At 49.2% G+C, this 23,526-nt stretch overlaps 3 protein-coding genes across 12 annotated transcripts in view; 1 reads left to right on the top strand and 2 right to left on the bottom strand.

The window, feature by feature from the left end:
- The window catches only part of Tulp3 (TUB like protein 3), a 31,384-nt gene extending 27,796 nt beyond the window's left edge, over positions 1-3,588 (bottom strand). Inside the window, exon 1 of the mRNA XM_027428375.2 lies at positions 3,437-3,588. Within this exon, the coding sequence (XP_027284176.1) occupies positions 3,437-3,477 (41 nt within the window). The 5' untranslated portion in view covers positions 3,478-3,588. The remainder of the gene's footprint in view (positions 1-3,436) is intronic.
- Positions 3,589-5,132: 1,544 nt separating this feature from the next.
- On the bottom strand, positions 5,133-11,561 carry Rhno1 (RAD9-HUS1-RAD1 interacting nuclear orphan 1). 7 transcript variants are annotated; one of them, XM_027428380.2, is made up of 3 exons: positions 10,893-11,027; positions 7,062-7,313; positions 5,133-6,048 (listed from the first exon to the last, which is right to left on the bottom strand). In XM_027428380.2, the coding sequence occupies exons 2-3, from the start codon at positions 7,248-7,250 to the stop codon at positions 5,479-5,481; spliced, it is 759 nt and encodes a 252-aa protein (XP_027284181.1). In that variant the 5' UTR covers positions 7,251-7,313; positions 10,893-11,027; the 3' UTR covers positions 5,133-5,478. The 7 variants fall into 7 exon arrangements, with proteins under 7 accessions (XP_027284181.1, XP_027284180.1, XP_027284179.1 ...); XM_027428379.2 differs by lacking the exon at positions 10,893-11,027 and adding an exon at positions 10,748-10,882; XM_027428378.2 differs by lacking the exon at positions 10,893-11,027 and adding an exon at positions 10,432-10,587.
- Positions 11,034-23,523, top strand: Foxm1 (forkhead box M1). 4 transcript variants are annotated; one of them, XM_027428372.2, is made up of 9 exons: positions 11,034-11,172; positions 13,565-14,110; positions 15,611-15,762; positions 17,925-18,116; positions 19,723-19,851; positions 20,721-20,765; positions 21,280-21,352; positions 21,506-21,681; positions 21,787-23,515. In XM_027428372.2, exons 2-9 carry the CDS (start codon positions 13,609-13,611, stop codon positions 22,708-22,710), a joined length of 2,193 nt encoding a protein of 730 aa, XP_027284173.1. In that variant the 5' UTR covers positions 11,034-11,172; positions 13,565-13,608; the 3' UTR covers positions 22,711-23,515. The 4 variants fall into 4 exon arrangements, with proteins under 4 accessions (XP_027284173.1, XP_027284172.1, XP_027284170.1 ...); XM_027428371.2 differs by having other exon boundaries at positions 21,283-21,352; positions 21,506-23,515; XM_027428369.2 differs by having other exon boundaries at positions 21,506-23,515.
- Positions 23,524-23,526: the final 3 nt, after the last annotated feature.

Raw genomic sequence — 23,526 nt, 5'->3', positions numbered from 1 at the left:
AGTAAAGATGAATAGACTACAGATTAAAACTGTATGACTCAAAGGGCCACACTACAGCTTCCATGACAAGATTCTCTCTCTCTCTCTCTTGTTTGGTTTCTCTTTTAAGTTTGTTTTGTTTTGGGGGGAGGTTGCAAGGGCAGAGGGCGGATGTGAAGGATGGGGAGATAAGTGGGATTGGAATGCATGATTCGAAATCCAATAAGAATCAATACAAGTTTCTTTCCTTTTGTTTTTTAGAAGTGGGCCAGGGCCGGTGGTAGCAGCCTAAGCCTTTGATCCCAGCAGAGGGAGGCTGATCCCTTTGAGCTAAGAGACCAGCCTGGTCTACACAGCTAGTTCAGGACTGCTAGGGCTGTTGTTATACAGAGAAACCCTGTCTCAAAAAAAACAAAACAAAAACAAAAACAAAACAAAAAAATGGACATACCAATACTTCGTAGGCAATTCTAGATCATGAGATCATGACACAACTTCAATTCTATTAATAACAAGTGTACCTGTGCATATGTTGGAACTGCTGGGTTCCAACCTAAGGCCTTTGAATGCCAAGCAAGCACTCTGTCCCTGAGCCATACAGCCAACTCCAGTATCACTAGGAAAAGTTCAGACAGCCTAAGCTACCACCCCCCCAAGGAATCAGCAGCATAAATTGTCGAGGCTCAGCAAAGTTCCTGAGTGTGGTTTTACAGTCTATCTCCAATTTCCATTGTCAATTTCAGACATAAGGAAAATATCTGAAAAACTGCTTGTTAATAACCTTTTTCCTTTGTTGAAAAGAAATCTGCTCTGTTAGGTAAGACAGTCAAACAGCTACATAATCTAAAGGGAAAAAAATCAGTTACCCACACAACTAAAGGCATTGATACTAGGGGAACCTATATACTGGAGAGATAGCTCAGAGGTTAAGAGCACTGACTGCTCTTCCAGAGGTCCTGAGTTCAATTCCCAGCAACCACAGGATGGCTCACAACCATCCATTATGAGATCTGGTGTGCAGATATACATGGAAGCAGAATGTTGTATACATAATAAATAAATAAAATCTTTAAAAAAAAAAAGAGTATAGGAACTGGAAAGATGGCTCGAGGTGACGGGGCTTGGCCCAAAGATCTGGTGACTAGAGTTCCATGCCCAGACCCAGAACTGACTTCACAAAATTGTCTTCTGACTTCCATATTTATGCTGTAGCCCCCCTACCACAATTCATGAATGATAACTGTTTTTGGTTTTTTTTGGTTTGTTTTTTGTTTTTTTGTTTTTTTTTTTTGAGACAGGGTATCTCTGCAAAGCCCTGGTAGTACTGGAACTCACTATGTAGGCCAGGCTGGCCTGAACTCAGAGAGATTTGCCGGCCTCTGCATCTCAAGTGCAGGGACTAAAGGAGAGAGAGTTAAGCCTGAAGCCCTGGCTTCTATCTTTGACATAGTAGTGCTGCAAACCTGTAATCCTAGCAGCAGGGAGGTGGCTGTAGCAGAACGTTAAGAGTTCGAGCCCAAATTATAAAGACCATCTTGAAAAAGTAACAAAACTCAGTACACACGAACATCCAGGTTTGGTGATCCACACCAATGAGACACTAGGCAGGCTCGGGCAGAAGGGTTTTGATTTTGGGGCTGGCCTGGATTACTGGGTTATCCCAAGTCAGTCTCTCTCTCTCTCTCTCTCTCTCTCTCTCTCTCTCTCTCTCTCTCTCTCTCTCTCTTTCTCTCTCTCAATAAATGATTACCCTAAAACCAGACTTTCACTGCCTTTTACCAACAGTGACAAAAGCAGCATTATCTACCTGGGGCAAGAGAAATAGTGACTCACATGGATGACAACTGAAAATTAATGAGTTGGTTTCTTTGAAAGAAAAAGTTGGGGGGTGAGGTTTTAAAATTACACCTTTAAGGTTCAAGTTCAGGCAATGAAAAAAAAAAAAAAAACTGCCATCTGGTCCTAATTTCAAAGTCAAGTTCTTCTTGTTCCCTAAAGTCATGAATCATGGGAGGCAGAGGCAGACAGATCTATACGAGTTCAAGGTCAGCCTGGTTTAAATAGAGAATTCCAGTCTGACCAAGGCTACATAAGACCCGTCTCCAAACAAAAAATAAAAACAGCAAGAAAAAAGAATAAAACTAAAACCATATCACCATGAAATTTACTTCTCTAAATACATTAAATTAAAACCAAATCCCCCCATTTATTTATTTATTTATTTATTTATTTATTTATTTGGTTTTTTGACACAGGGTTTCTCTGTGTAGCCCTGACTGTCCTGGAACTAACTCTGTAGACCAAGCAGGCCTTGAACTCAGAGAGGTCTGCCTGCCTCTGCCTCCAGTGTGCTGGAACTAAACGTGTGCACCACCACCACCGGGAGATATCAACTGATTTTAATCAGAGACGCTGAATACTAATTTTAATAGCCCGACCTTATACTTGTAAATATATTTTTTTGTTCTAAAAGGGGGGGGATGTAAACACATTTCAGGTAGCAGCTATCATGTGTATAGAATTTACTGATGAAAGGCTAAAAGCGCCCAGCACTGGGAGGCGGAGGTGGAGGATCAGAAGTTCAAAGTCATCCTCATTAGCAAGTCTGAGGCGAGCCTAGCTGGCCTGAGATCGACGTTGGGGCGGCGGCGGAGGGGGGTGGGGAGGTTCTATTCCAGCGTCTTCGTAACTTTTTAAAAGATGGTTTCGAGTCAGTTAAATACTAGCTTAAACATCAGACTAAATCCTTACACACCAAGTCTTTATTTGCAGTGGTGATGGGATGGCAAACGAAGAATGTAGTTGAAATGTTTGATTTCAATCCTCAGACAACTCCAAAGTTTTGAACCAATGATTTCACAGGGCCCCCCATTAACTTTTCGTTAGCCCAGCTGACGACAAACGAACATTCTGAGGCGGCACCCCATTTGTTTCCCCAGGATCACCCTGTGGACCAGTCAGAGAGAGGGGGCGCAAACAAGAGGCAAGGCACAGTCTGAACTAAGACAGGCCGTCCTGAATAAGAGAGCTCTGGAACTCAAGGGAAGAGAGAAGAAGAAAAGAACAGTTTTGCATTTTCAGCCCTCGGACTCCGTTCCAGAATTCCGCAATGACTGCCAAAAGCAACGGCCTTGGAACCAATTAACCATCGCCCGCGACCTTCCGCTTCGACTCCCAGGAGGGACCTCGTTCCACCTCGGTTTTGACTCTGCTCCAGGGAGGAACGGTGAAGGGAGAACGCGTTGCAAGGGAGGGACTCGGAGACCCTGGGGGAGCAGGGCGAGCTTGGTCCGGGCAAACTCGGAGGACAAACTCCGAGGGAGCGGCACGAGAGAGTGCTGGCGGCGCGGGATGCACAGCGCCCGCCCTGCTTGGGGACCCGGTCCTGCCCCCACCCCACCCCCGCCCGGCCTGGAGCCCCACCCGCCCCTCCGCTACCCTCGCCCCCGCCCCTGACCTGTCCGCGCGGGGTCCCGGAGCGCAGCGCGCCGCCTCCATACCCGCCCGGCCGGTGGCATCAGCGTCCAGACCCCCGAGTCGCCGCGGCCGGGCTGGAGAGGATGGAGGAGGTCGGGCCCCGCCCCTGGCAACCACACCCCGCACTGTCGCCGACGCCCATTGGTCCACTGCCCGCCGCTCCCCTCTCACTGGCTAAGGGCGCCAGCCGCGATGCTGGAGGGTTTCCAGGGGGCGGGAGGCACCGGGAGGCGAAGGCGCGTGCGCGGGAGCGGGGTGCGCCCCTCCACCCCCACCCCCCGGGTTGGATCCCAGTTGGCCGTCGAGGGTGTCTCCTGCTGCTTCATTCCTCGGCTGCCTCCTTCAGAGCGACTCCCAGGACCCCACTGTCGCAATGAGAACACCCAGGGTGCTGCAAGGATTGTGGTCCAGGGATTTGCGAACTTCTGCCGCAAGGCAGGGATGCCCAAGGCCTTCAGACTGCAACACCAACCCTCACCCAAAACCCGACTGAGGGACCCCAACTTGGGGACCGACTTATATCCTTATCCCATAAGGGAGGTTGCTAAGCCTGACCTCTCTGCAGTAACTCATGCCTCCAGCATCAGTTCCTTTCTGGTTCTGGTCTCTATAGGACTTGCTGACTAGAGCTACTGCACGTAGACTTAAACTGTAAAGCCAAAGTTGCCACATTGATGCCGAATTCAAATTTTTACTTTTTAAAAAATTGATGTATTTATTTAGAGACAAGATCTCACACTACATAGTCTGGCTGGCCTGGAACTCAGATCTGACTGCCTCTGCCCCCTAGTGCTGGAATTAAAGGCAAGTGTCTCCATGTTCCAGGCTATTAGTTCATGTGTATGGATGTTATGTCTACATGTATGTCTGCGTACCATATGCATCCTGGTGCCCAAGGCTCTCACATAGAACCTGGGCATCCCACTCATAACCGCTGAGCGACCCCTCAGAAATGAACTTTTGAAAACTAGGAAATATGGTACATACGTAGACTAGGAGGGCAGAACACTGCACTCACTTAGCCCCCTCCCTGGATTGCTTCACTTTTTGTGCATCAAATTCTCACCCATATAAAGGGCAGCATAAGCTCTGCAGGCGCTGGATGCTAAAAGAGAAGGGTTGAAAGAGATGCTATTTGTATGAGTGAGAGGAACACTGAGACACTTATTAGCAGAGGCAACCCTTCCATCGATCACTGGGAAGTGCCCATCCACTCTATGTACACACAGTTACTGTAAGAATCCATTTCCGGGCTGGAGAGATGGCTCAGAGGTTAAGAGCACTGGCTGCTCTCTCAGAGGTCCTGAGTTCAATTCCCAGCAACCACATGGTGGCTCACAACCATCCTGGTGTGCAGATATACATGGAAGCAGAATGTTGTATACATAATAAATAAAATAAAATAAAAGGAAAGAAAAAGAATCCATTTCCCTTCCACATGTGATATCGCCAGAATCTCAAAACACAAACTCACTCATCTGTCCTGTATCTCCCCTGCCCCACTGTATCTATCAACACAGGGCTTGTGGCCCTTTGGGCAGAAGAGTCAAAGTTGTAAGGGTAGGTGTCAACAACTAGAAACGAGTTTACTCTGATTTTCTCCATCAGTGAAATCTGTCACCAAACCTCGAGTTCAGAACCAAAAAAATGTGGAATGAATCAAGTTTGAGGCAGACTAATCAGCACAGACCTTTATAATGGGCTGCACGACTGGCAAAAGCAGGGTTCTCTAAAAACTTGGAGCAGCCATTTATTTGCAAACATCGTAAACAGTATGAGATACTTTAGAGGTTTAAGCAGTTAATATGAGAAAAATAGCAACAGTTCATGACACTAAACTCAATTCTTCCTAATACGAGGTGGCTTAAAATTCAAATCTAGAAGCCGAAACCCAGCTCCAGGCCTCTAGCTAAGTCTTCCTCCTATTGGTGTTCACTCCATTTCGTTCCTTCAAGCCAGAGAGACTTTGGAAACTATGACCGTCAGCAGCTTTGGAGATGAGCTGAAGTCCATGACATGCAGTCAGATCTTCACAAGGAACTGGCTCTCGTCCAGCTTCCCTCTCTCTTTAAGGTAGGCAAACAGGTGCCTTCTTCGTCTCCATGTGACCTTTATCCCATACTTGTCCTCAGGGGTGTCCTTGACCAGGACAGGCCCAGGCTCTGGGCTGCTAGGAGTTCTCAGGCCAAGGATGCTATCTGGAAGACTGTTTTCTTTCTGGTCTGGGGAAATGGGACCTTCCCTTACAGAAATGGGACCTTCCCTTACAGACGACTCTGGTGTCTGGATATCAGGGGGCATGAACACACGAGGTAAGCTTTGAAGGGAGTGCACTGACAGGTCCCCACAACTCTGGGGACTGAGCAGCGGCACTAAAGGCCTTCTGGGAGTGTCCTTTTCTGACTGACAGGGCTCTTCTCTGTTGACGGATATCAACAATGTCTCTGAACTGGAAGACGGTGGACTCTCAAAGGTTAGACATGGGAACTTGCAGGCAGATCTTCGAGTTAAGTGTCTTGCCTGGTCTCGGGGACGGTGTTTCCGGTGTGCTGGAAACTGGGTTTCAGCTGTTATATCAAACTGAGGTAATACCTGTGTATAAAGAAAAAAAAAAAAGGGTGGTGGGTCACCTACCAAAGAAACTATATCCAACAGACAGAATCTTCCTTTATTTCTGTCCAGGATCATGAGGACTCCCTATAATAAAGGACCCAAACCAGCCAGCTATGTGATGCAATAATAAGATAACAGCTTTGGGCCAGCTACCAAGTCCCTATGCCTTTCAGGTTGCTCTTGAGGAAGAGAGGAGATAAGGTTATTTGTCATCACCACACAACATTATTATGGCTGTCGTTAAACTTCATGAGAGCAGAGCTGGAAGGATCCCTGGGAGTAGAACCCATGCTTAGCATACTCAGCAGTTCAGTCCCCTGCAAAACTCAGCCCTCAAGAAGGCAGGGACCAACAGACTTATCCCGAAGACCTAGGAGAGTTCCTAGCAAGAGGCCTTCAGCAAAGAATGCATGGCAGCTACAGACAGGAAGTGAGACTGTTCAGCAAAGAATGCATGGCAGCTACAGACCGGAAGTGAGACTGTGTTCAGAGATGGGACCTAGTGCACCACGTCTATTCAATCAATGCTTATGAATTTTTTTTCCTTCTCATTTCAGACAGTCCAGGTTGCCTTCAACTTGAGCTACTTCTGCCTCAGCCTCCCAAATGCTAGGATTAGAAGTGTGCCTCATAATGCCATTTTTGTAGGATTTTTCTCCCTAAGGTTCCGTCCATCTGACCACAGAGTACTGAGTACTTTTCTTCACATGAGTTACAGGAAATAATCTCATTTATATGTTTGCCAGTTTTCTAGCTTCTTTACTAAGCTACTGGGTAGCGAAATGCTCACACAGAACCTATTCAGAAGAATCTGGCAGGGAAGACTCCAATTCCAAATAACATGTATTTTGGTCTGAAGGAAGAAAAGTAGACATACCAGACAGGTCAGATTACCAGAGACAGAAAGAGTAATTGTTTCCCTGTCCCCGCTCCAAGAGGATTAAGAGTCAGTATTCTGAAAAGCCTAACACAGTAAAGGTCAAAGGACCTACCCAGGAAGTGATGGTGCCCTGATCGATGGGCTTGCTGGGCACCTGTACAGTGTGGGTAATGGGCTGCTGGAGCGATTCATAATGGTGTTTGGGGCCCTCCAGTGGCTGTTGGTGGAATAGCAGCTGGGCTTTGTGCAACTGTCTTTGGCGTCTCTTTTTGGGAGGCATCAATAGGTAAATGAAGAGCATTTAGTAACCACATGATGCAGGTTGCCTTCCTGGTCTGGGTCGGGGTCCAGCTGCAAACCATGCCTGCAGAGAAGACACAAAAGCTGAGAAAATCATGTGAGTGATTCCCCGTCCTTCATGACACATGCTAGTCTATCTACCAAAAACTACCATTCAGGCCTTAGATTGGGGGGAAATCAGTTTCCCAGACCATCTCACAAAACACATTATCTGAGCCGGGCGTTGGTGGCGCACGCCCTTAATCCCAGCACTTGGGAGGCAGAAGCAGGCGGATCTCTGTGAGTTCGAAGCCAGCCTGGTCTCCAGAGCGAGTGCCAGGATAGGCTCCAAAGCTACACAGAGAATCCCCGTCTCAAAAAACAAAACAAAACAAACAAAGAAAAAACAAAAACCATTATCTGAACACCATTCAAAAAACACCTGAACTCACTGTACCACGCTGAGCACTAGGAAGCAAAGATGGACAAGTACTTATTCAACAGTCACTCACTGAGGGCCAAGTACCTGTAGTGATACAGAGGTCCCTATTTTTGAGGAGCTGGGGTTGTAGCACAGTGGTGCAGCATTTGCCTAAAATCCCCAACACTGCAAAAAAGAAAAAGTGGGAAGGAAGGGAAGGAGCTGAGAGTTTAACAGAAACTGTTAGACTTCAGTACAATACAGTTTGCTTCAACTCACTTCAGAGAGGCTTTCTGAGTGGGAAGACACCTACCTACACCTGGAAATGAATTGCTGGGAGAAGCAAGAAGCAGGAAGCTCACTCCAGGCTGAGGAGCACCATAGGCAAAGATGGTTATAGTTGGGCATGGGGAAACACACTAATTACCCCAACCGAGGCAAGAGGATCAGGAGTTCAAGTCTAGCTTGGGCTATGCACAAAAAACCTAGTCTCAGCTGGGTGTTGGCAGCACATGACTTTAATCCCAGCACTGGGGGCAGAGATCAAAACCAACCCCCAAAAGATGGCCTCGAACACACATCCACATGTATGGTATGTGCCCCCACCTTCCCACATCACTCACAATGTCAGTATCAGTGAATGTCTAGCTAACAAAATAAAAAGGAAATGAGAATAGGTGTGGTAACATAGAGCTTAAGTCGCAGCACTCAGGAGGCAGATCTCTGTGAGTTGGAGCCCAGCCTGGTCTACAAAGTGAGTTCCGTGACAGTGGAAGTTACACAGGGAGCCCCTGTTTTACACTAGTTATTTGAAAGGATGAATGACAACAATAATAGTAAAATTAGACGCGATGAAATCAACATTGGGTCAGGAAAACCAGGTGAGGCCAAATCAGTGTGGAGTTGGGTTGAGTAGTCACTAGATATTTTCAAATAGAAGCTTGTGCTCACATCTAGATTTTGTTTAAAAAAATAAAAATCATCAGCCGGGCAGTGGTGGTGCACGCCTTTAAGCCCAGCACTCGGAAGCGGAGGCAGGCGGATCTCTGTGAGTTTGAAGCCAGCCTGGTCTTCAGAGTGACTGCCAGGACAGGCTCCAAAGCTATACAGGGAAAGCCTGACTCAAAAAAACCAAACCAAACCAAAATACAAACAAACAAAACACCCCTCCGACTGTCTCAAATATAGGTAAGTCAACTGAGTCAAACAATGAGCCCCCATGTACTGACCATCTATACCTGCCAATTTCCCCTACCCTTGAATGATTTTGAAGAAAAAAACATACACATACATATATATTGGTTTTCAGGTTGAACTCAAGCCTCACCACCTTAGGCAGTAACTGTACCACTTGGGCTTTATATATACCAGCCCTCTTATAATCATTTTGACTTTTTTTAAATTTTATTTATTATGTATACAACATTCTGCTTTCATGTATATCTGCACACCAGAAGAGGGCACCGGATCTCATAACAGATGGTTGTGAGCCACCATGTGGTTGCTGGGAACTCAGGACCTCTGGAAAAGCAGTCGGTGCTCTTAACCTCTGAGCCATCTCTCCAGCCCCTCATTTTGACTTTTTTAAGACAGGGTCTCATATAACATAGGCTGGCTTCAAATTCGCTATTGTAGTCTCTGCTTCCCCAGGTGCTGGGATTAAAGGTGTTTTTCCTTTACTGTTATAAAACACTCTCTGCCTCCCCAGGTGCTGGGATTAAAGACAGCTCCAGGCACTAGGTGTTTTTCCTGTTACTGTTATAAAGCACTCAGAGGAAAGCAAGTTAAGGAAGGAAGGGCTATTTTGGCTCACAGTTCCAGTGTACAGTCCTGTGTGTTGGAGGAGTCATGGCAGCTGGACACATCACTTTCAGCAGGCAGGAAGCAGGAGAATGAATGTGCGCCGCTGGCTTTCTCCCTTTTAGGTAGTCCAGGAACCCAGCCCACAAACTGGGAGCACGCACCACCCAGGGTGGGATCATCCCACCTCAGTCTAATCTAGATAAGCTCTTACAGACAAGCCCAAACAAAAACGTTAAGTCAGGTTTTGAAATCTCGTGTCTGCTCAACCTTTGCCTCTTTTTATTTACTTTGAGATAGTGTCTCACTATGTGGCTTTGGCTGACCTAGAGTTGGCTATGTATACCTGGCTGGCCTGGAATTCACAGACTCGGCTGCCTCTGCCTCCTGGGTGTTGGGATTAAAGGTGTGCACCACCACACTCCTCTTAGTTTTTCAGGCAGGGTCTAACTATGTAGCCCGGACTGGCTTCTCTAACTCAGGATTCCTTTTGTCTGACCCCAGGATTATTGGTATGTGCCACGTGCCTAGCTGCCTGCAACTCTTGATGCGTTTCCTTTAATTATTAGATAAGGGCAAAACCCAGTAAGGCTCAAGGCCCTGCTTCCTGTCTCACAGCATACGGCGCCCTCCTGCGCCTCAGCTCAAATTCCTGTGACCTTCATTCACCCTCTGTACTCACCAGGCGCCCTCCAGTCAAAGCGGCCTTCAGTTATTATTCTATCTTCTTCGAAGGTTTCCCTCCCTTCCGTGTATTGGGTAACAGATCTCACACCGCGTCTCGACTTATTATTTTAAACCAAACGAAACCAAAAGAGCCTTCGCAGTCCTAAGGTCAAGGCTTTCTCGTGAAAATAAACACTCAGAACATCACAGGAGGCTGCGAGAGGGCCAGCCAGTGGCCCCAGCTACTCCGAAGCCAGAGACACACGAGGATCGAGAATTCTACACCTGGGGAGACCTTGTGTGAAACAAAACCCACCGGCCTCTAACTTGTTCCTCTGTAGCTAGAATTCTACGCATCTCATTCTGCGCTCCCTCTCCAGCCGACAGACGCCGGGGCCCGGGTCTGCCACCGCGCCTCCCACGGAAGCACGCCGAGTAAATAAACGAGCATCTGTCTCCCCGCGGGGCTGGGCGGCGGGGGAGGAGCCCACGGGCAGGGGGGGGCGGAGGGCGGGGCTCAGGGCGAGCCACGCCGCGGCGTAGGACGCGCAGCGCCCGGGGCTGGGTCGGGTCGGGTCGGGGAGCCCGGGGGAGGGAGGGGGGGTGGGTGTCGGAGTGGGTCGGTGGCTCACCGGCTGAGTGACGTGCGCTGCCCCGGAAGGAAGTCGGCCTGAGAGGCTCCCCGGGGTTGGGCCGGGGCGGAGCAGACCGCTGGCCGCCGCCCGCGCGTCCCCCGCGTCCCTCCCGCCGCCTCCTCGAGCCCCGGGGTCGCCTTACCCGCCCTCCCGGCCGCGGCCGCCGCTCCTCAGGACGCCGAGCGTTCGGGGCCGGAACCCGGAGACAAGCCGGTGCCGATTGGCGACGCTCCGTCACGTGACCGCAACGCTCCGCCGGCGCCAATTTCAAACAGCGGAACAACTGAAAGCGGCGCTGCGGGACCCACCCCCCCGGCCGGGCTTCAGCCCCACCCGGCCCCGGCGTCCCACCCCGGACATCCCGCCGGGACCCGCCGCCCGGGCCTGCCCCGGCCCCGCGTGGAGCAGCCGCGGCGTGTGAGGTGAGTGCGGTGCAGGAGGAAGGCCCGGGCCCGGGCCGGGGCAGGGCTCGGAGCCGGGACTGCCGGGGCTGCGGAGCGCGAGGGGGGGGTGTCGGGGACGGCCGGGGAGAAGGTCTGAGCCTCGGCCCTCGGTCCTCCCGCCGCGTTCTCCCCGCACCCGGGAACCCCCGGGAACAGGCCTGCCCCCTGGGTCTGCACACGCAGCCAACCCCGCCTCCGCCTCCGCCGTTGCAGGGCGGGATCCTAGCCGAGTGTTGCTGCTGCAAGGCTCCCGGCTCAGGGCGGAGAATCGGGTCCATGGGTGACTCTGCAAGTCGCCTCGGGCTGGAAGGTACCGGGCGTGTTAGGAAGAGGCGGGTCAAAGAGAAGAAGTACCCGGCGGTGGTGGTGGTGGGGGGGCGTCTGCTCCTTGATTGGGGTGGGGTGCAATGTGAAGCAAACTGGAAACTGAGATTTGAAGGTAGAGAAGACGAAATATAAAGGAAAGGCAAGCCACAGGGTGCCACGGGGGTGGAAGGGACTTGAGGACTCTAAGCAGCTGGCAGATGTCAAAAATGGGTAATCCTTTTTTTGGCAGGTGTCCTTCAAAAAAAAAAAAAAAGACAGCTGGTTTCTCTGTTTCTCAAGGGACCTCAAAATAGAATGACAGGATTTAACATAATGATAAGTTATTTTACATATATCTATAAAAATCTATGAACAGCTTCTTTCTCCTTAGCATTTCAAAGCCACTTTAGCACAGCAAGGCCTGTAATCTCAGCCCTGACTCAAGTGGAGGCCAAAGGCTCAACCGTTCAAAGCCAGCCTGGGCTACATGAGACTCTTGTCTCAAAAATAAAAGCCACCTTAAGCATATTGATAGCACAAACTAGTAGGCAGGAGATGGGCATTACAATCTTACTTTGAAGCAGAAAATTAAGATGTAAAAGTAACGTATTAACAGCTAAAATACCATAAATACAAGTATGGAGGTATCACTGTGCAGATGGTTTGCAGATTTTGAAAGAAAACACACTTTAAAAAATTAATGTGATGGGCTGGAGAGATGGCTTAGTGGTTAGGAGCTCTTGGTACCATTCTAGAAGACTTTTTGTTTGTTTGTTTTTTAATTGAAGAGGACTGGGGATTTTATTGTAGAGTGCTTACCAAGCATCCACAAAGCCCAGAGTCCAAGTCCCAGCACCACAAAAAGCCTGGTATTGTGGTCACACCTGTGACTTTAGCAGGTGGAGGTAGGAGAATCAGAAATGGAAGGTCAGCTACATTATTTGAGACCAACATAGGCTAGAAGAGACCAGTCTCCTCCCGGAAAAGGGCACTGGGGGTATAGCTCAGTGGTAGAGTCCTTGCCGACTGTGTGTGGAGTCGGCACCTGAGTTCAGTCACCAGTACTGGAAATGTGAGGCAGTCTGCACAACTTTGCCGCCGGCCCTAAATAGGGAAGTTTCCCCTCTAGAGGTCTTGCAGACTAGGAGGTGATTTCACAGGTGCCTCTGGCAGTGTGCACTCAAGCTGTGACCTGCAGATGTAAACGTTATCAAGGCTCTATCATGGAACGGGTTGCTGAGTCAGGGTTTTGTTGGGACTCCTAAATGCCGCTTGTCCTTCCATTCTGTCAGTCATTCTCTCTACAGTCATTGCAAGTGATCTTCTGAATTCCGAGGGAGGTAGCAGCATTTACACATTGTTAGAAATGCCGTCTCATTCCATTAGCTAAACATTAAAACATGGTTTTTTCATGCTTATGTCACAGTATGTATGTGGAGTTTGGAGGTCAACATCCAGGGGTTGAGGGTTGAGTCTCTCCTTTCACTCCGTGGTCCCAGGGATTCAATTCAGGTGTCAGGCTTAGCAGTGCGCAGTTTAACTCGATGAGCCAGCTTGCCAACCCCACACAATCTGTTTTTCTGTTTGCTTTTTTGTAGTACTGGGAACTGAACCTAAGGCGGCACACAAGCTAAGCAAACATTCCAGCACTAAGCTATGTTGTATTTCTGTCCTGGCCAAACTTGCTTAAGCTTCCAGGAGATCATTGACTCCAGTTCAGTCCCATGTTCCCTGTTCCACTCTTGAATTGTTTGTTGGCTGTAATTTTTAGCTTTTCTTGGTCAGAAGTAGGTTTTTATTTGTTTTGTTTTGAGACAGCATCTCATGTGGCCCATGCTGACCTTGAACTCACTTTCTGAGGGTGGCCTTGAACCTTGTAGGTTCTGGGATTACGAGTGTACAACAAAGCCAGCTTCTGTCCTTATTGTCTGAGGGTTTGGCAGGTCCAGGCAGCATTCCCCTGGGCCTTTGAGCTTCTGCTTTTGTCCATTCATGCAAAGGACCACTTCCAGTTTGTCTCAGCTCAGCAGATCTGTGACACTGAGCTTCTCCTTATCCTCTGCAGGGTCAATGCTTGTGATTCTCAATGGAGAGTGAGAGCATAGCTTCATGATGAGAACCAGCCCCCGTCGGCCACTGATTCTCAAAAGACGGAGGCTGCCCCTTCCTATTCAAAATGCCCCAGGTGAGACACCAGAAGAAGCAAAGAGGCCCCCTGCCCAACAGGAGCCTACTCAAGCACAGGCCTCCCAGGAGGTGGCAGAGTCCAGTTCTTGCAAGTTTCCGGATGGAATCAAGATTATCAACCACCCCACCATGCCCAACACACAAGTGGTGGCCATCCCCAACAATGCTGACATCCAGAGCATCATCACCGCACTAACGGCCAAAGGCAAAGAGAGTGGCAGCTGTGGACCCAACAAGTTCATCCTCATCAGCTCTGGGGGGACCTCATCTCATCCTCCTGGTCCGCATCCTCAAGCCCAAACCAGCCATGATTCCAAGAGGACAGAAGTGGTCACGGAGACATCGGGAACAAAGCCAGCAGCTAAGGGTGTGCCTGTTCCCAAGCCATCTGGAGCCCGTCCAAGGCAAAGACAGGAAAGCTGTGGTATGTGGTTTGTAAGGCAAAGGTGTGGAGGCTGGCCCTTCTCACGGGTAAGGCCTGCCTGCAGTCAGTCATGCTGAGTCTGTGGTAGAGAGGAATCTAGGAGGGATGGAGGCAAAGGCTTTTCTTTATCCTGAAACCTTGAGCAGAACATCTGGGCACTGTTGAGAGGATTACAGTGATGTAGCCTTCCCACCACTCTCTTTATATTGGAAAAGGATTTGTGGATTGGCTGGTTGGTGGCTGGTTTGGTTTATTCTTTGTATTGACTTCTGTCTAGTCACTGTTCTGTTGTTCTGAAGAGACACCGTGACCAAGACAAGCAATTCTTCTGAAAGCAAGTATTTAATTGGGGGCCTGCTTACAGTTTCAGAGGCTTAGTCCATGATCATGGTGGGGGCATGGCAGCATGCAGGCTGGCCCTGGAGCAGTAATGGAGAGCAACCTCCTGATCTGTAGGCTGACGGCAGAGAGAACCTGGGCCTGGCATGGGCTTTTTAAACCTCAAAGCCCAAACCGGGCGGTGGTAGCACACGCCTTTAATCCCAGCACTCAGGAGGCAGAGGCAGGCGGATCTCTGTGAGTTTGAGACCAGCCTGGTCTACAAGAGCTAGTTCCAGGACAGCCTCTAAAGCCACAGAGAAACCCTGTCTCGAAAAACCAAAAAAAAAAAACCTCAAAGCCCACCCACCCCCAGTATTACATTTCCTCCAACAAGGCCACACTTTTCTTTTCTTTTCTTTTCTTTTCTTTTCTTTTCTTTTCTTTTTTATTTTCCGAGACAGGGTTTCTCTGTGGATTTGGAGGCTGTCCTGGAACTAGCTCTTGCAGACCAGACTGGTCTCGAACTCAAGATCCGCCTGCCTCTGCCTCCCGAGTGCTGGGATTAAGGCGTGCACCACCAACCCCTGGCTAGGCCACACTTTCTAATCCTTCTTTCCAATCCTTTGAAATGGTGCCATTCACTAGTGATGAAGCATTCAAACATCTGAGTGTAAAGGGGTCATTCTTACTCAGACCACTGCAACTTTCAAGGAAATAAATCTCCATCTGAAAGTGATAAACTGAGCTGGGCGTTGGTGGTGCACGCCTTTAATCCCAGCACTCAGGAGGCAGAGGCAGGTGGATCTCTGTGAGTTCCAGACCAGCCTGATCTCCAGAGCGAGTGCCAAGATAGGCTCCAAAGCTACACAGAGAAACCCTGTCTCAAAAACCAAAAAAAAAGAGAAAGTGATAAACTGGAGCCTGGGAAAGAAAAGTGACTTGTGTCGCTTTCTAAAAATTGCCTTGATAGATGCCTAAGGTTCCATCTGGCTCATTGAAATGTAGTTCAGTGCTCCTGAATTTCTCCTTAAGTCCGTCATGGAGCAGAATAACTTAACCATGTGTTCCCTGTCCTAAGAGTGTGGGTCTTAGAGGGGTTATCTTCAACCATTGATTTTGATGGAGGTTTGGGGCGTCTGAAGAGGCTGCTAATGGAGTCTTGGGTTGTTTTCCTTATAGCTGGCGGTGAAATGGCAGGCTGCACGCTGGACAACAGCTTAACTAACATCCAGTGGCTTGGGAAGATGAGTTCTGACGGGCTGGGCCCCTGCAGCATTAAGCAGGAGATGGAAGAGAAGGAGAATTGTCACCTGGAGCAGAATCAGGTTAAGGTAAACTGTCCTGTCACTCATTAGGGAAGTCAGAACTAGTACAGGGGATTTCTTTTTTCTTTTTTTTCTTTTTTTTCTTTTTTTTTTTTTTTCTTTTTTCTTTTTTCGAGACAGGGTTTCTCTGTGGCTTTGGAGGCTATCCTGGAACTAGCTCTTAAAGACAGGCTGGTCTCAAACTCAAAGAGATCTGCCTGCCTCTGCCTCCCGAGTGCTGTGATTAAAGGCATGTGCTACCACCGCCTGGCTAGTACAGGGGATTTCTAAGGTGGGAAATGGGTCAAGGAGCTGCTTGAGAAAACATCCAAGTTCTCACATTGGCACTACTTAGTGCTTTTCTGTGTAAGTTTTCTTTTTTGGTTTTTCGAGACAGGGTTTCTCTGTGTAGCTTTGGAGCCTGTCCTGGCACTCTGGAGACCAGGCTGGCCTGGAACTCACAGAGATCCGCCTGCCTCTGCCTCCCGAGTGCTGGGATTAAAGGCGTGTGCCACCAATACCCGGCCTGTAAATTTTAGAGGTATTGGAAAGTAAACCCAAGGCCTTGAATATAGGACATAAAACTATACCACTAGTAAGACTACTGCTAGCTGGGAGGTGGTGGCAAAGGCCTTTAATGGGAGGCAGTGTTGGGCCTGGTCTACAGAGTGAGTTCCAGGACAGCCAGGGCTCCACAGAGAAACCCTGACTCCAGTAACAACAGAAAAGACTATGCCTCTAAGCTATATTTGCAATCCTTTTTAATTTTTACTTTGAAGCAGGGTCTGGCAAAACTGACCTTGCTTGGGTCCTCCTGCCTCAGCCTTTGAGTAACTAGGATTGCAACCGTGTGCCACCACACCCAGCTCTGACATTTGAGTTACTTTACTGTCTGGGATCTCTTAACTGTCCCCATCTGTGGCTCATGGATGGCAGACTCCTGGCTTACTTTCTCTAGCACTGGTTTTACTATCCTGGGTTTAATACCCTTTAGTAGATATTAGTATATGATTAAGAGTCTCAGTTAAAGAAGCCATTTTTACTTTTGTCAGTATGAATTGAGTATAGCATCATTAACAGAACAGTTTTATTAGGAGATGTACTGTAATATATGTCTGTGTGAGGGTGTCAGATCTTGAAATTAGAGACAATTGTGAGCTGCCATGTGGGTGCTGGGAATTGAACCCGAATCCTCTGAAAGAGCAGTCAGTTCTCTTAACCACTGAGCCATCTCTCCAGGCCAAATGTGTTCTTCCAAAGCATTTGCCCCAGACTTTTTCTTCTATACAACCACTGAAGCAGGGTAGGCTTACATCTAATCAGGACTACAAATGGAACTCTTAAGTCCTTCAACCTGCAAGTCTGAAAATGGGTGTGGATTCATACAAATCACTGTGTGGACCTAGAGAATCAACTGGAAGAGGCCCCACTTGTTTTGCTTTTGGGACAGTAGCCTAGGCTGGCTTAGAAAAGGTTACATAGCTGAGGATGACCTTGAGCTCTTAATCATCCTGCCTCTGTCTCCCTAGTGCTGTTAGAATGTGCCACCACAACCCATTTCTTTGTGTGGCGCTGGAGATCAAACCAGGCCTTTGTGTATGTTGGGCAAGTATTGTACCAACTGAGCTGTGTCCCCAGCCGTTAGGCTTATCAGGCAAAACTTATCTTCAGGAAAAGATGGAATTGAATCAGTTCCTAACTGGTTGGGGCCTAGACTAACATCCACCTGATCATTGATTCCATTATGAAATAGTGGTCTCAAATAAGTTTGTTTTCCTGGTCGGTGGTGGCACACACATTTAGTCCCAGCACTTGGAGGCAGAGGCAAGCAGGTCTCTGTGAGTTCAAGGCCAACCTGGACTACAGAGTGAATTCTAGAACTCTGTGTAACCCCACAGAGAAATCCTGTCTGGGGGGGTCAGGGGAGGAATTTGTTTTTGGTATAGTCTAGAGCAGTGGTCATGACCCCTTTGGGGTTGTGTATCAGATATTTATAATTCATAACAGTAGCAAAATTAGCTATGAAGTAGCAACAAAATTGTATGGCTGGGGGTCACCACATCTTGAGAAACTGTATTAAAGGGTCATAGCATTAGGAGGTTGAAAGGGCTGCGGGGTGGGGAATGGTTTTCACGAAGTCCTCTGTGTCATTCTCTGTTCTCTCCCTCGGCTTCTCAAACCCCAAACAGGTTGAAGAGCCCTCAGGAGCGTCCACCTCTTGGCAGGACTCTGTGTCTGAGAGGCCACCCTACTCTTACATGGCCATGATCCAGTTTGCAATCAACAGCACTGAGAGAAAGCGTATGACCTTGAAGGATATCTACACTTGGATCGAGGATCATTTCCCTTATTTTAAGCACATTGCCAAGCCAGGCTGGAAGGTACTATGTCCCATAGCCAATGTCAAGGTCATCGTGGTTTAACTGTTTCTCACTCTTTGCTTCAGATTGTGTCGTAATGAAAAATAACAAAAAACTATAAGCCGCATGGTCCCAAGATTAATTTCCTGGAGCATCTAATGGGCAGGACCTTTTCTTTTTCTCTCTTGTTTTGAGACAGTCTCAATACATGGTCTAGGCTGGCCTCAAACTTACAGTCTTGCTGTTTCAACCTTGGGAGTAGATGGGATTGCAGGTGTGTGCCACCATGCCCACCTGGGCAGGTTTTGTCTTCTTTTTTGTTGTTGTTGTTATTTATTTATTGTGTATGCAGTGCACAGTGCTTTGCCTGCATGTATGCCTGCATGCCAGAAGAAGGCACCATATCTCATTACAGATGGTTGTGAGCCATCAAGTGGTTTCTGGGAATTGAACTCAGGACCTCTGGAAGAGTAGCCAGTGCTCTTAACCTCTGAGCCACCTCACCATCCTTTGTCTTATTTGTCATCTCATGTATTGGGACTCTGAGATAGATGCCTGGGAATCTGTTTCAGAAACAGAAAGTGGGTGGGTGGGTGGTGGTGGTGGTGGCGGCGGCGGCCATGTAAAGGTCAGAGGAATGTGAGTTCTGGGATTGGGCTCAGGCTTGGCAGCAGGTACCTTTACCCACTTTTCAGTCCCTTACATTACATTGGAAGGCTTGGGTAGAAATGGGATTTGCCAGGCTGGGAATGTAGCTCAGTGGCAGAGTACTTACCTGCCATGCACAGAGCCTGGATTTCAAGTGGGATTTGCCAGGAAGAATGACATCTGACTCCTGCTTGAACCATCATCTGACCTCATGTCCTCTCTGTAGTCTGTCCTGAGTTCTGTCTACAGTGGTGACACCTGGGTGACACCTGGGCTACCTGACACCTGGCCATGGGTAGCAACGTTTCAGTTGTATTTGATCCTCATGTTGGCATGTTCCTGTATCTCCAAAAACAAAATTTCCAGTCTCTGAGATAGGATCTTGCTGGGTAACCCAGACTAGCTTTGAACTCCGTATCTTTCTTCCTCATCTTCCTAAGCACTGGGAACACAGGTGTGCACCACCAGGTTCAGGCATAGAGATACTTTTTTTTTTCCTGCCACTGCTCCTGTACGTTAGTGTTTCTCGGTGGACTGTGCAGTGGAAAGCAGTCTTCTCATTTCTCCTGATGCCAAAGGACTTGATGCACTTCTGGAAGATACAGGGTTCTCAGCTGCGGGCTTAGCCTGTCTTCATTTTTCTGCTCAGGTGATGAGGCAGAAGTTGCAAGTGTAAAGTTCCTTTTTAGGGCTCTTTTCACCTCAGTCCTGCACTGGGTTAGAGAGTAGGAATAGAAAGGGAAGAAGCTCCAACCTAAGACTTACAGAGCCTAGAGATAGGCTAGATCTGTTTTATCTCGTGGGTGTTTGGCTGGGGTTAGCTCTGCAGTGTGGTTATCAGGAAGGGGGGTGCCAACAGGCCAGACTACAAGCACAGTCTGTTAAGCATAGTGGGAGATCCGTGCCTTTTCCCCTTTCACTCCCAAGGTGGTGTTTCCCAAGCTAACTAAACTGCGAACTGCTTATGTTTCTATTTCAGAACTCTATTCGTCACAACCTTTCTCTCCACGATATGTTTGTTCGGGAGACATCTGCCAATGGCAAGGTCTCTTTCTGGACCATCCACCCAAGTGCCAATCGCTACTTGACGTTGGACCAGGTGTTTAAGGTGAGTGTCCCTGTTCATCTAGAGGCAGAGTTATTGGTTACAGAGCCTTCTGGAAAGAGCAGTGTCCCTCCTGATGTTCTCATTGAGAGCTAGAAGCCAGTCAGCCAGTTAATGACTCACATAATGCCCTGAACTCAGGTGACAGATACCAAGTGACACTCCTTTGCCCTAGACCAGAGTACAAAGAGAACTGTCCTGGTCCAATAGAGAAGTCTCTAACTCACCAGTAAGTGGATAGTTGCAATACAGCTTCCAGGTCTCTTAACTTGGGGTTCTTATCAGTGAATGTGGGATGGGCTTAGTAGTGGGGGGAAGGTGCATCTGTGTGCCAGTGTATGTGCAGAGGCCAGAGGAGGACACTAGGTGTCCTGTTTCATCACTCAGGATGGGGTGTCTCATTGAAACTGGAGCTACGCTGATTGTCATCAAACCCATCAATTGCCTATCTCCACCCCTACCCTTCATAGTGCTGGGTTATAAGCACATTCATGGCTACCCCTGGCTTGTTTTTTAATGTAGGTTTTGGGATCTGAACTCAGATCCTTATGTTTATACAGCAAGCTGTCTTACCCACTAAGCAATCTCTTCAGCCCTGTAATTTGTATTTCCAGTCTTGCTCCAAAGAAACCCTTCTTTAAGGTCTAGAGACCAGAAATGGAGCCACAAGAATATGTTTTCAGAAAAAACTGTTTGGGGGACTCTTGAGTGCCCATAAGGAGGCTGTTGCTGTACTGTTCTTCTGGACGGGACCATTATCCATGGTGTTCCTTGGCACCCCATCAAATAGGTTTCTTCCTAGTCTGGGTAGATTGACCACACTGGTGGTAACTTCATCTCATTTCTCTCCCTCGATGCCTGGCCGCCACCAGCCACTGGAACCAGGGTCTCCACAATCGCCCGAGCACTTGGAATCAGTAAGATTCTTTTCCTCTGGCTCGGGGCTTGGCCTTATTTCCCTTCACTGCTCAGCATGGCTTTAGTGGGCAGAGAATTGTGATGTGGGGAGGGGACTGTGTTTGGCCCCATGGCTGCCAGCCCTAAACACAGCACCACAAAGGTGTGCTGAGCAGAGCAATGTGGGCACTGCAGGACCTGCCACTGTGAGGATAAGTGCCTGGCATGGACCTTGCAGGCAGCAGCAGCAGCCTGTTCTCTCAGCCTGCCTTTTCTTTGTCTCTCTGATAGCCATTGCACTCCCTGGGGGTGGTGAGGACCATGGGTAAGGTGTCACATTGTCCTGTCCTCATGTCTGTTGCTGTCCACTTTTCCCCTAGCATGGCTTGACAGATTGTACCTACCTGCATCCATGATTCAAACTAGCTTTTTCTGTCTGGGTTGTTGGTTAGGTCAATGGCATCAGCTCAAGTTGGTGGGGTTCTGCTGTCTTCCCTTACCTTACTAGCCCAGGTTTCTTTCTCTCCCCATAAGCAGCAGCAGAAACGACCCAATCCTGAGCTCCGTAAAAATGTGACCATCAAAAGTGAACTCCCACTGGGCTCACGTGAGTATGAGAGTGGGCCTCAGACCTGCCCAATCTTATCTTCAGGTTGTCTCCAACTCAAAGACTGTGAGCCCATAGTTGAGCAGAGCTCTTGGGGTGGGAAGGAGTGGGCCCCTAGCTTTGCTACCTCTGATCTCTCCTGCTTCCTCCTAGGGCGAAAGATGAAGCCACTGCTCCCACGGGTCAGCTCGTACCTGGTACCCATCCAGTTCCCAGTGAACCAGTCTTTGGTGTTACAGCCCTCGGTGAAGGTGCCATTGCCTCTGGCAGCTTCGCTTATGAGCTCAGAGCTCGCCCGTCATAGCAAGCGAGTCCGAATTGCACCCAAGGTACTGCTAGCCAATGAAGGGGTAGCCCCACTTCCCGCTGAAGGGCCGGTGAAGGAGGAGAAACCCCTGCTTGAAGAAGGACTATTACCTTTGCTCCCCATTCAGTCTATCAAGGAGGAAGAAATCCAGCCTGGGGAGGACTTGGCACACTTAGAGAGGCCTAGCAGAGTGGAGAGCCCTCCCTTGGAAGAGTGGCCCTCACCGTGTGCATCACTGAAAGAGGAACTATCCAATTCCTGGGAAGATTCTTCCTGCTCTCCCACCCCAAAGCCCAAGAAGTCCTCCTATTATGGGCTTAAGTCCCCAACCCGGCGTGTCTCAGAAATGCTGGTGACTAAGCGAAGAGAGAAGAGGGAGGTGAGCCGGTCTCGGAGGAAACAGCACCTTCGGTCCCCGTGTCTAGATGAGCCTGAACTGCTCTTCTCAGAGGATCCCGGCACACTGCGACCAGCCATGGAGCCCCTACTCCTGGCAGAGTCTTCAGAGCCCGCATCCCAGCTCAGCTGCCCTCAGGAAGAGGGAGGACCCTTCAAGACCCCTGTCAAGGAGACACTGCCTATCTCTTCCACTCCTAGCAAGTCTGCGCTCTCCAGAACCCCTGAGGCCTGGAGGCTTACACCCCCAACCAAAGTTGGGGGGTTAGATTTCAGCCCAGTACGAACCCCCCAGGGCGCCTTTGGCCCCTTGCCTGACTCCCTGGGGCTGATGGAGCTGAATAGCACACCTCTGAAAAGTGTTCCCCTTTTTGACTCACCCCGGGAGCTCCTCAACTCAGAACCCTTTGACCTTGCCTCTGACCCCTTTAGCAGCTCTCCACCCCCACATCTGGAGGTCCCCAAGCCAGGCTCCCCTGAGCCACAGGTCCCCAGTCTTTCAGCCAACCGTTCTCTCACAGAAGGCCTGGTCCTGGACACAATGAATGACAGCCTCAGTAAGATCCTTCTGGACATCAGCTTCCCTGGCCTGGAGGAGGACCCTCTGGGCCCCGACAACATCAACTGGTCTCAGTTCATCCCTGAGCTGCGATAGAGGCCAGGCCTGGCACTTATGTAGCTGGTTAGTGCAAGGCTCAGTGTACCCCAAGCCCTCTGAGGGAAGCTAGCAGGCAAGGGCCGAGCTGTGCCCCTTACCTAATTATGCCAAAATGATAGTCACATCTAACCCACTGCTGGGACCTATGCATGCGGTAGGGTCTCCCAGAGAGTCTGAGCCCACTCTCTCTGCTGGTAACTGAAGGGTGGGTGACAAAAGCAGTGATGACCAGGAAGTGCCCAGTAGTCATCTGCTGCTCCCCCGTGTAAATGGTGTAAGTTCCCCAAATTGTCCTCTAATTATAAATGTAAGCTTATTTCCTTAGGTCATTATCTAGAGACTGCCAGGGGTGGGTGGGGTGACAAGGGGTTGCACTTTGCTTCTGCTTGTGGCCTGTGAGGGAGGGACCTGCGGTGCAGTTTCTTCCACACTTGTGGGTTCTGCTGTGGGCACCTAGACATACAGGTCGGCTTGCCAGGATCCCACTTACTGCCTTTTCCTGACATCCCCATGTTTCCAAGCCAGTGGTCCTGCAAGAAGCAAGTAAAGGCTTGTTGGGTTTGGGTGTGGGGGGATGGGCACTCACATGAGTTCTGTGAGGTGTTTCTCTGATAGCATCCCAGTCATGCCAGAGAAGCTAGCATTGAGAGCTCAGGCTGAGGCCTGAGCAGGAAGATGTGACCCTGAACTGCCTGGCTTCCTTAGCTTGCACCTGAGCTTTGCAAAGAGCCACCCTAGGCTCCAATACACAAGCTGACACTACTGTAACTACCTACTGAATAAAACCCAGGGTGGCACTGCTGGTCTCGAGGA

This window comes from Cricetulus griseus, chromosome 8, assembly GCF_003668045.3.
Source record: "Cricetulus griseus strain 17A/GY chromosome 8, alternate assembly CriGri-PICRH-1.0, whole genome shotgun sequence".
Lineage (NCBI taxonomy): Eukaryota > Metazoa > Chordata > Mammalia > Rodentia > Cricetidae > Cricetulus > Cricetulus griseus.
Note: the sequence above shows the minus strand (reverse complement) of the source record. Positions and strands in the feature narration are given on the sequence as shown.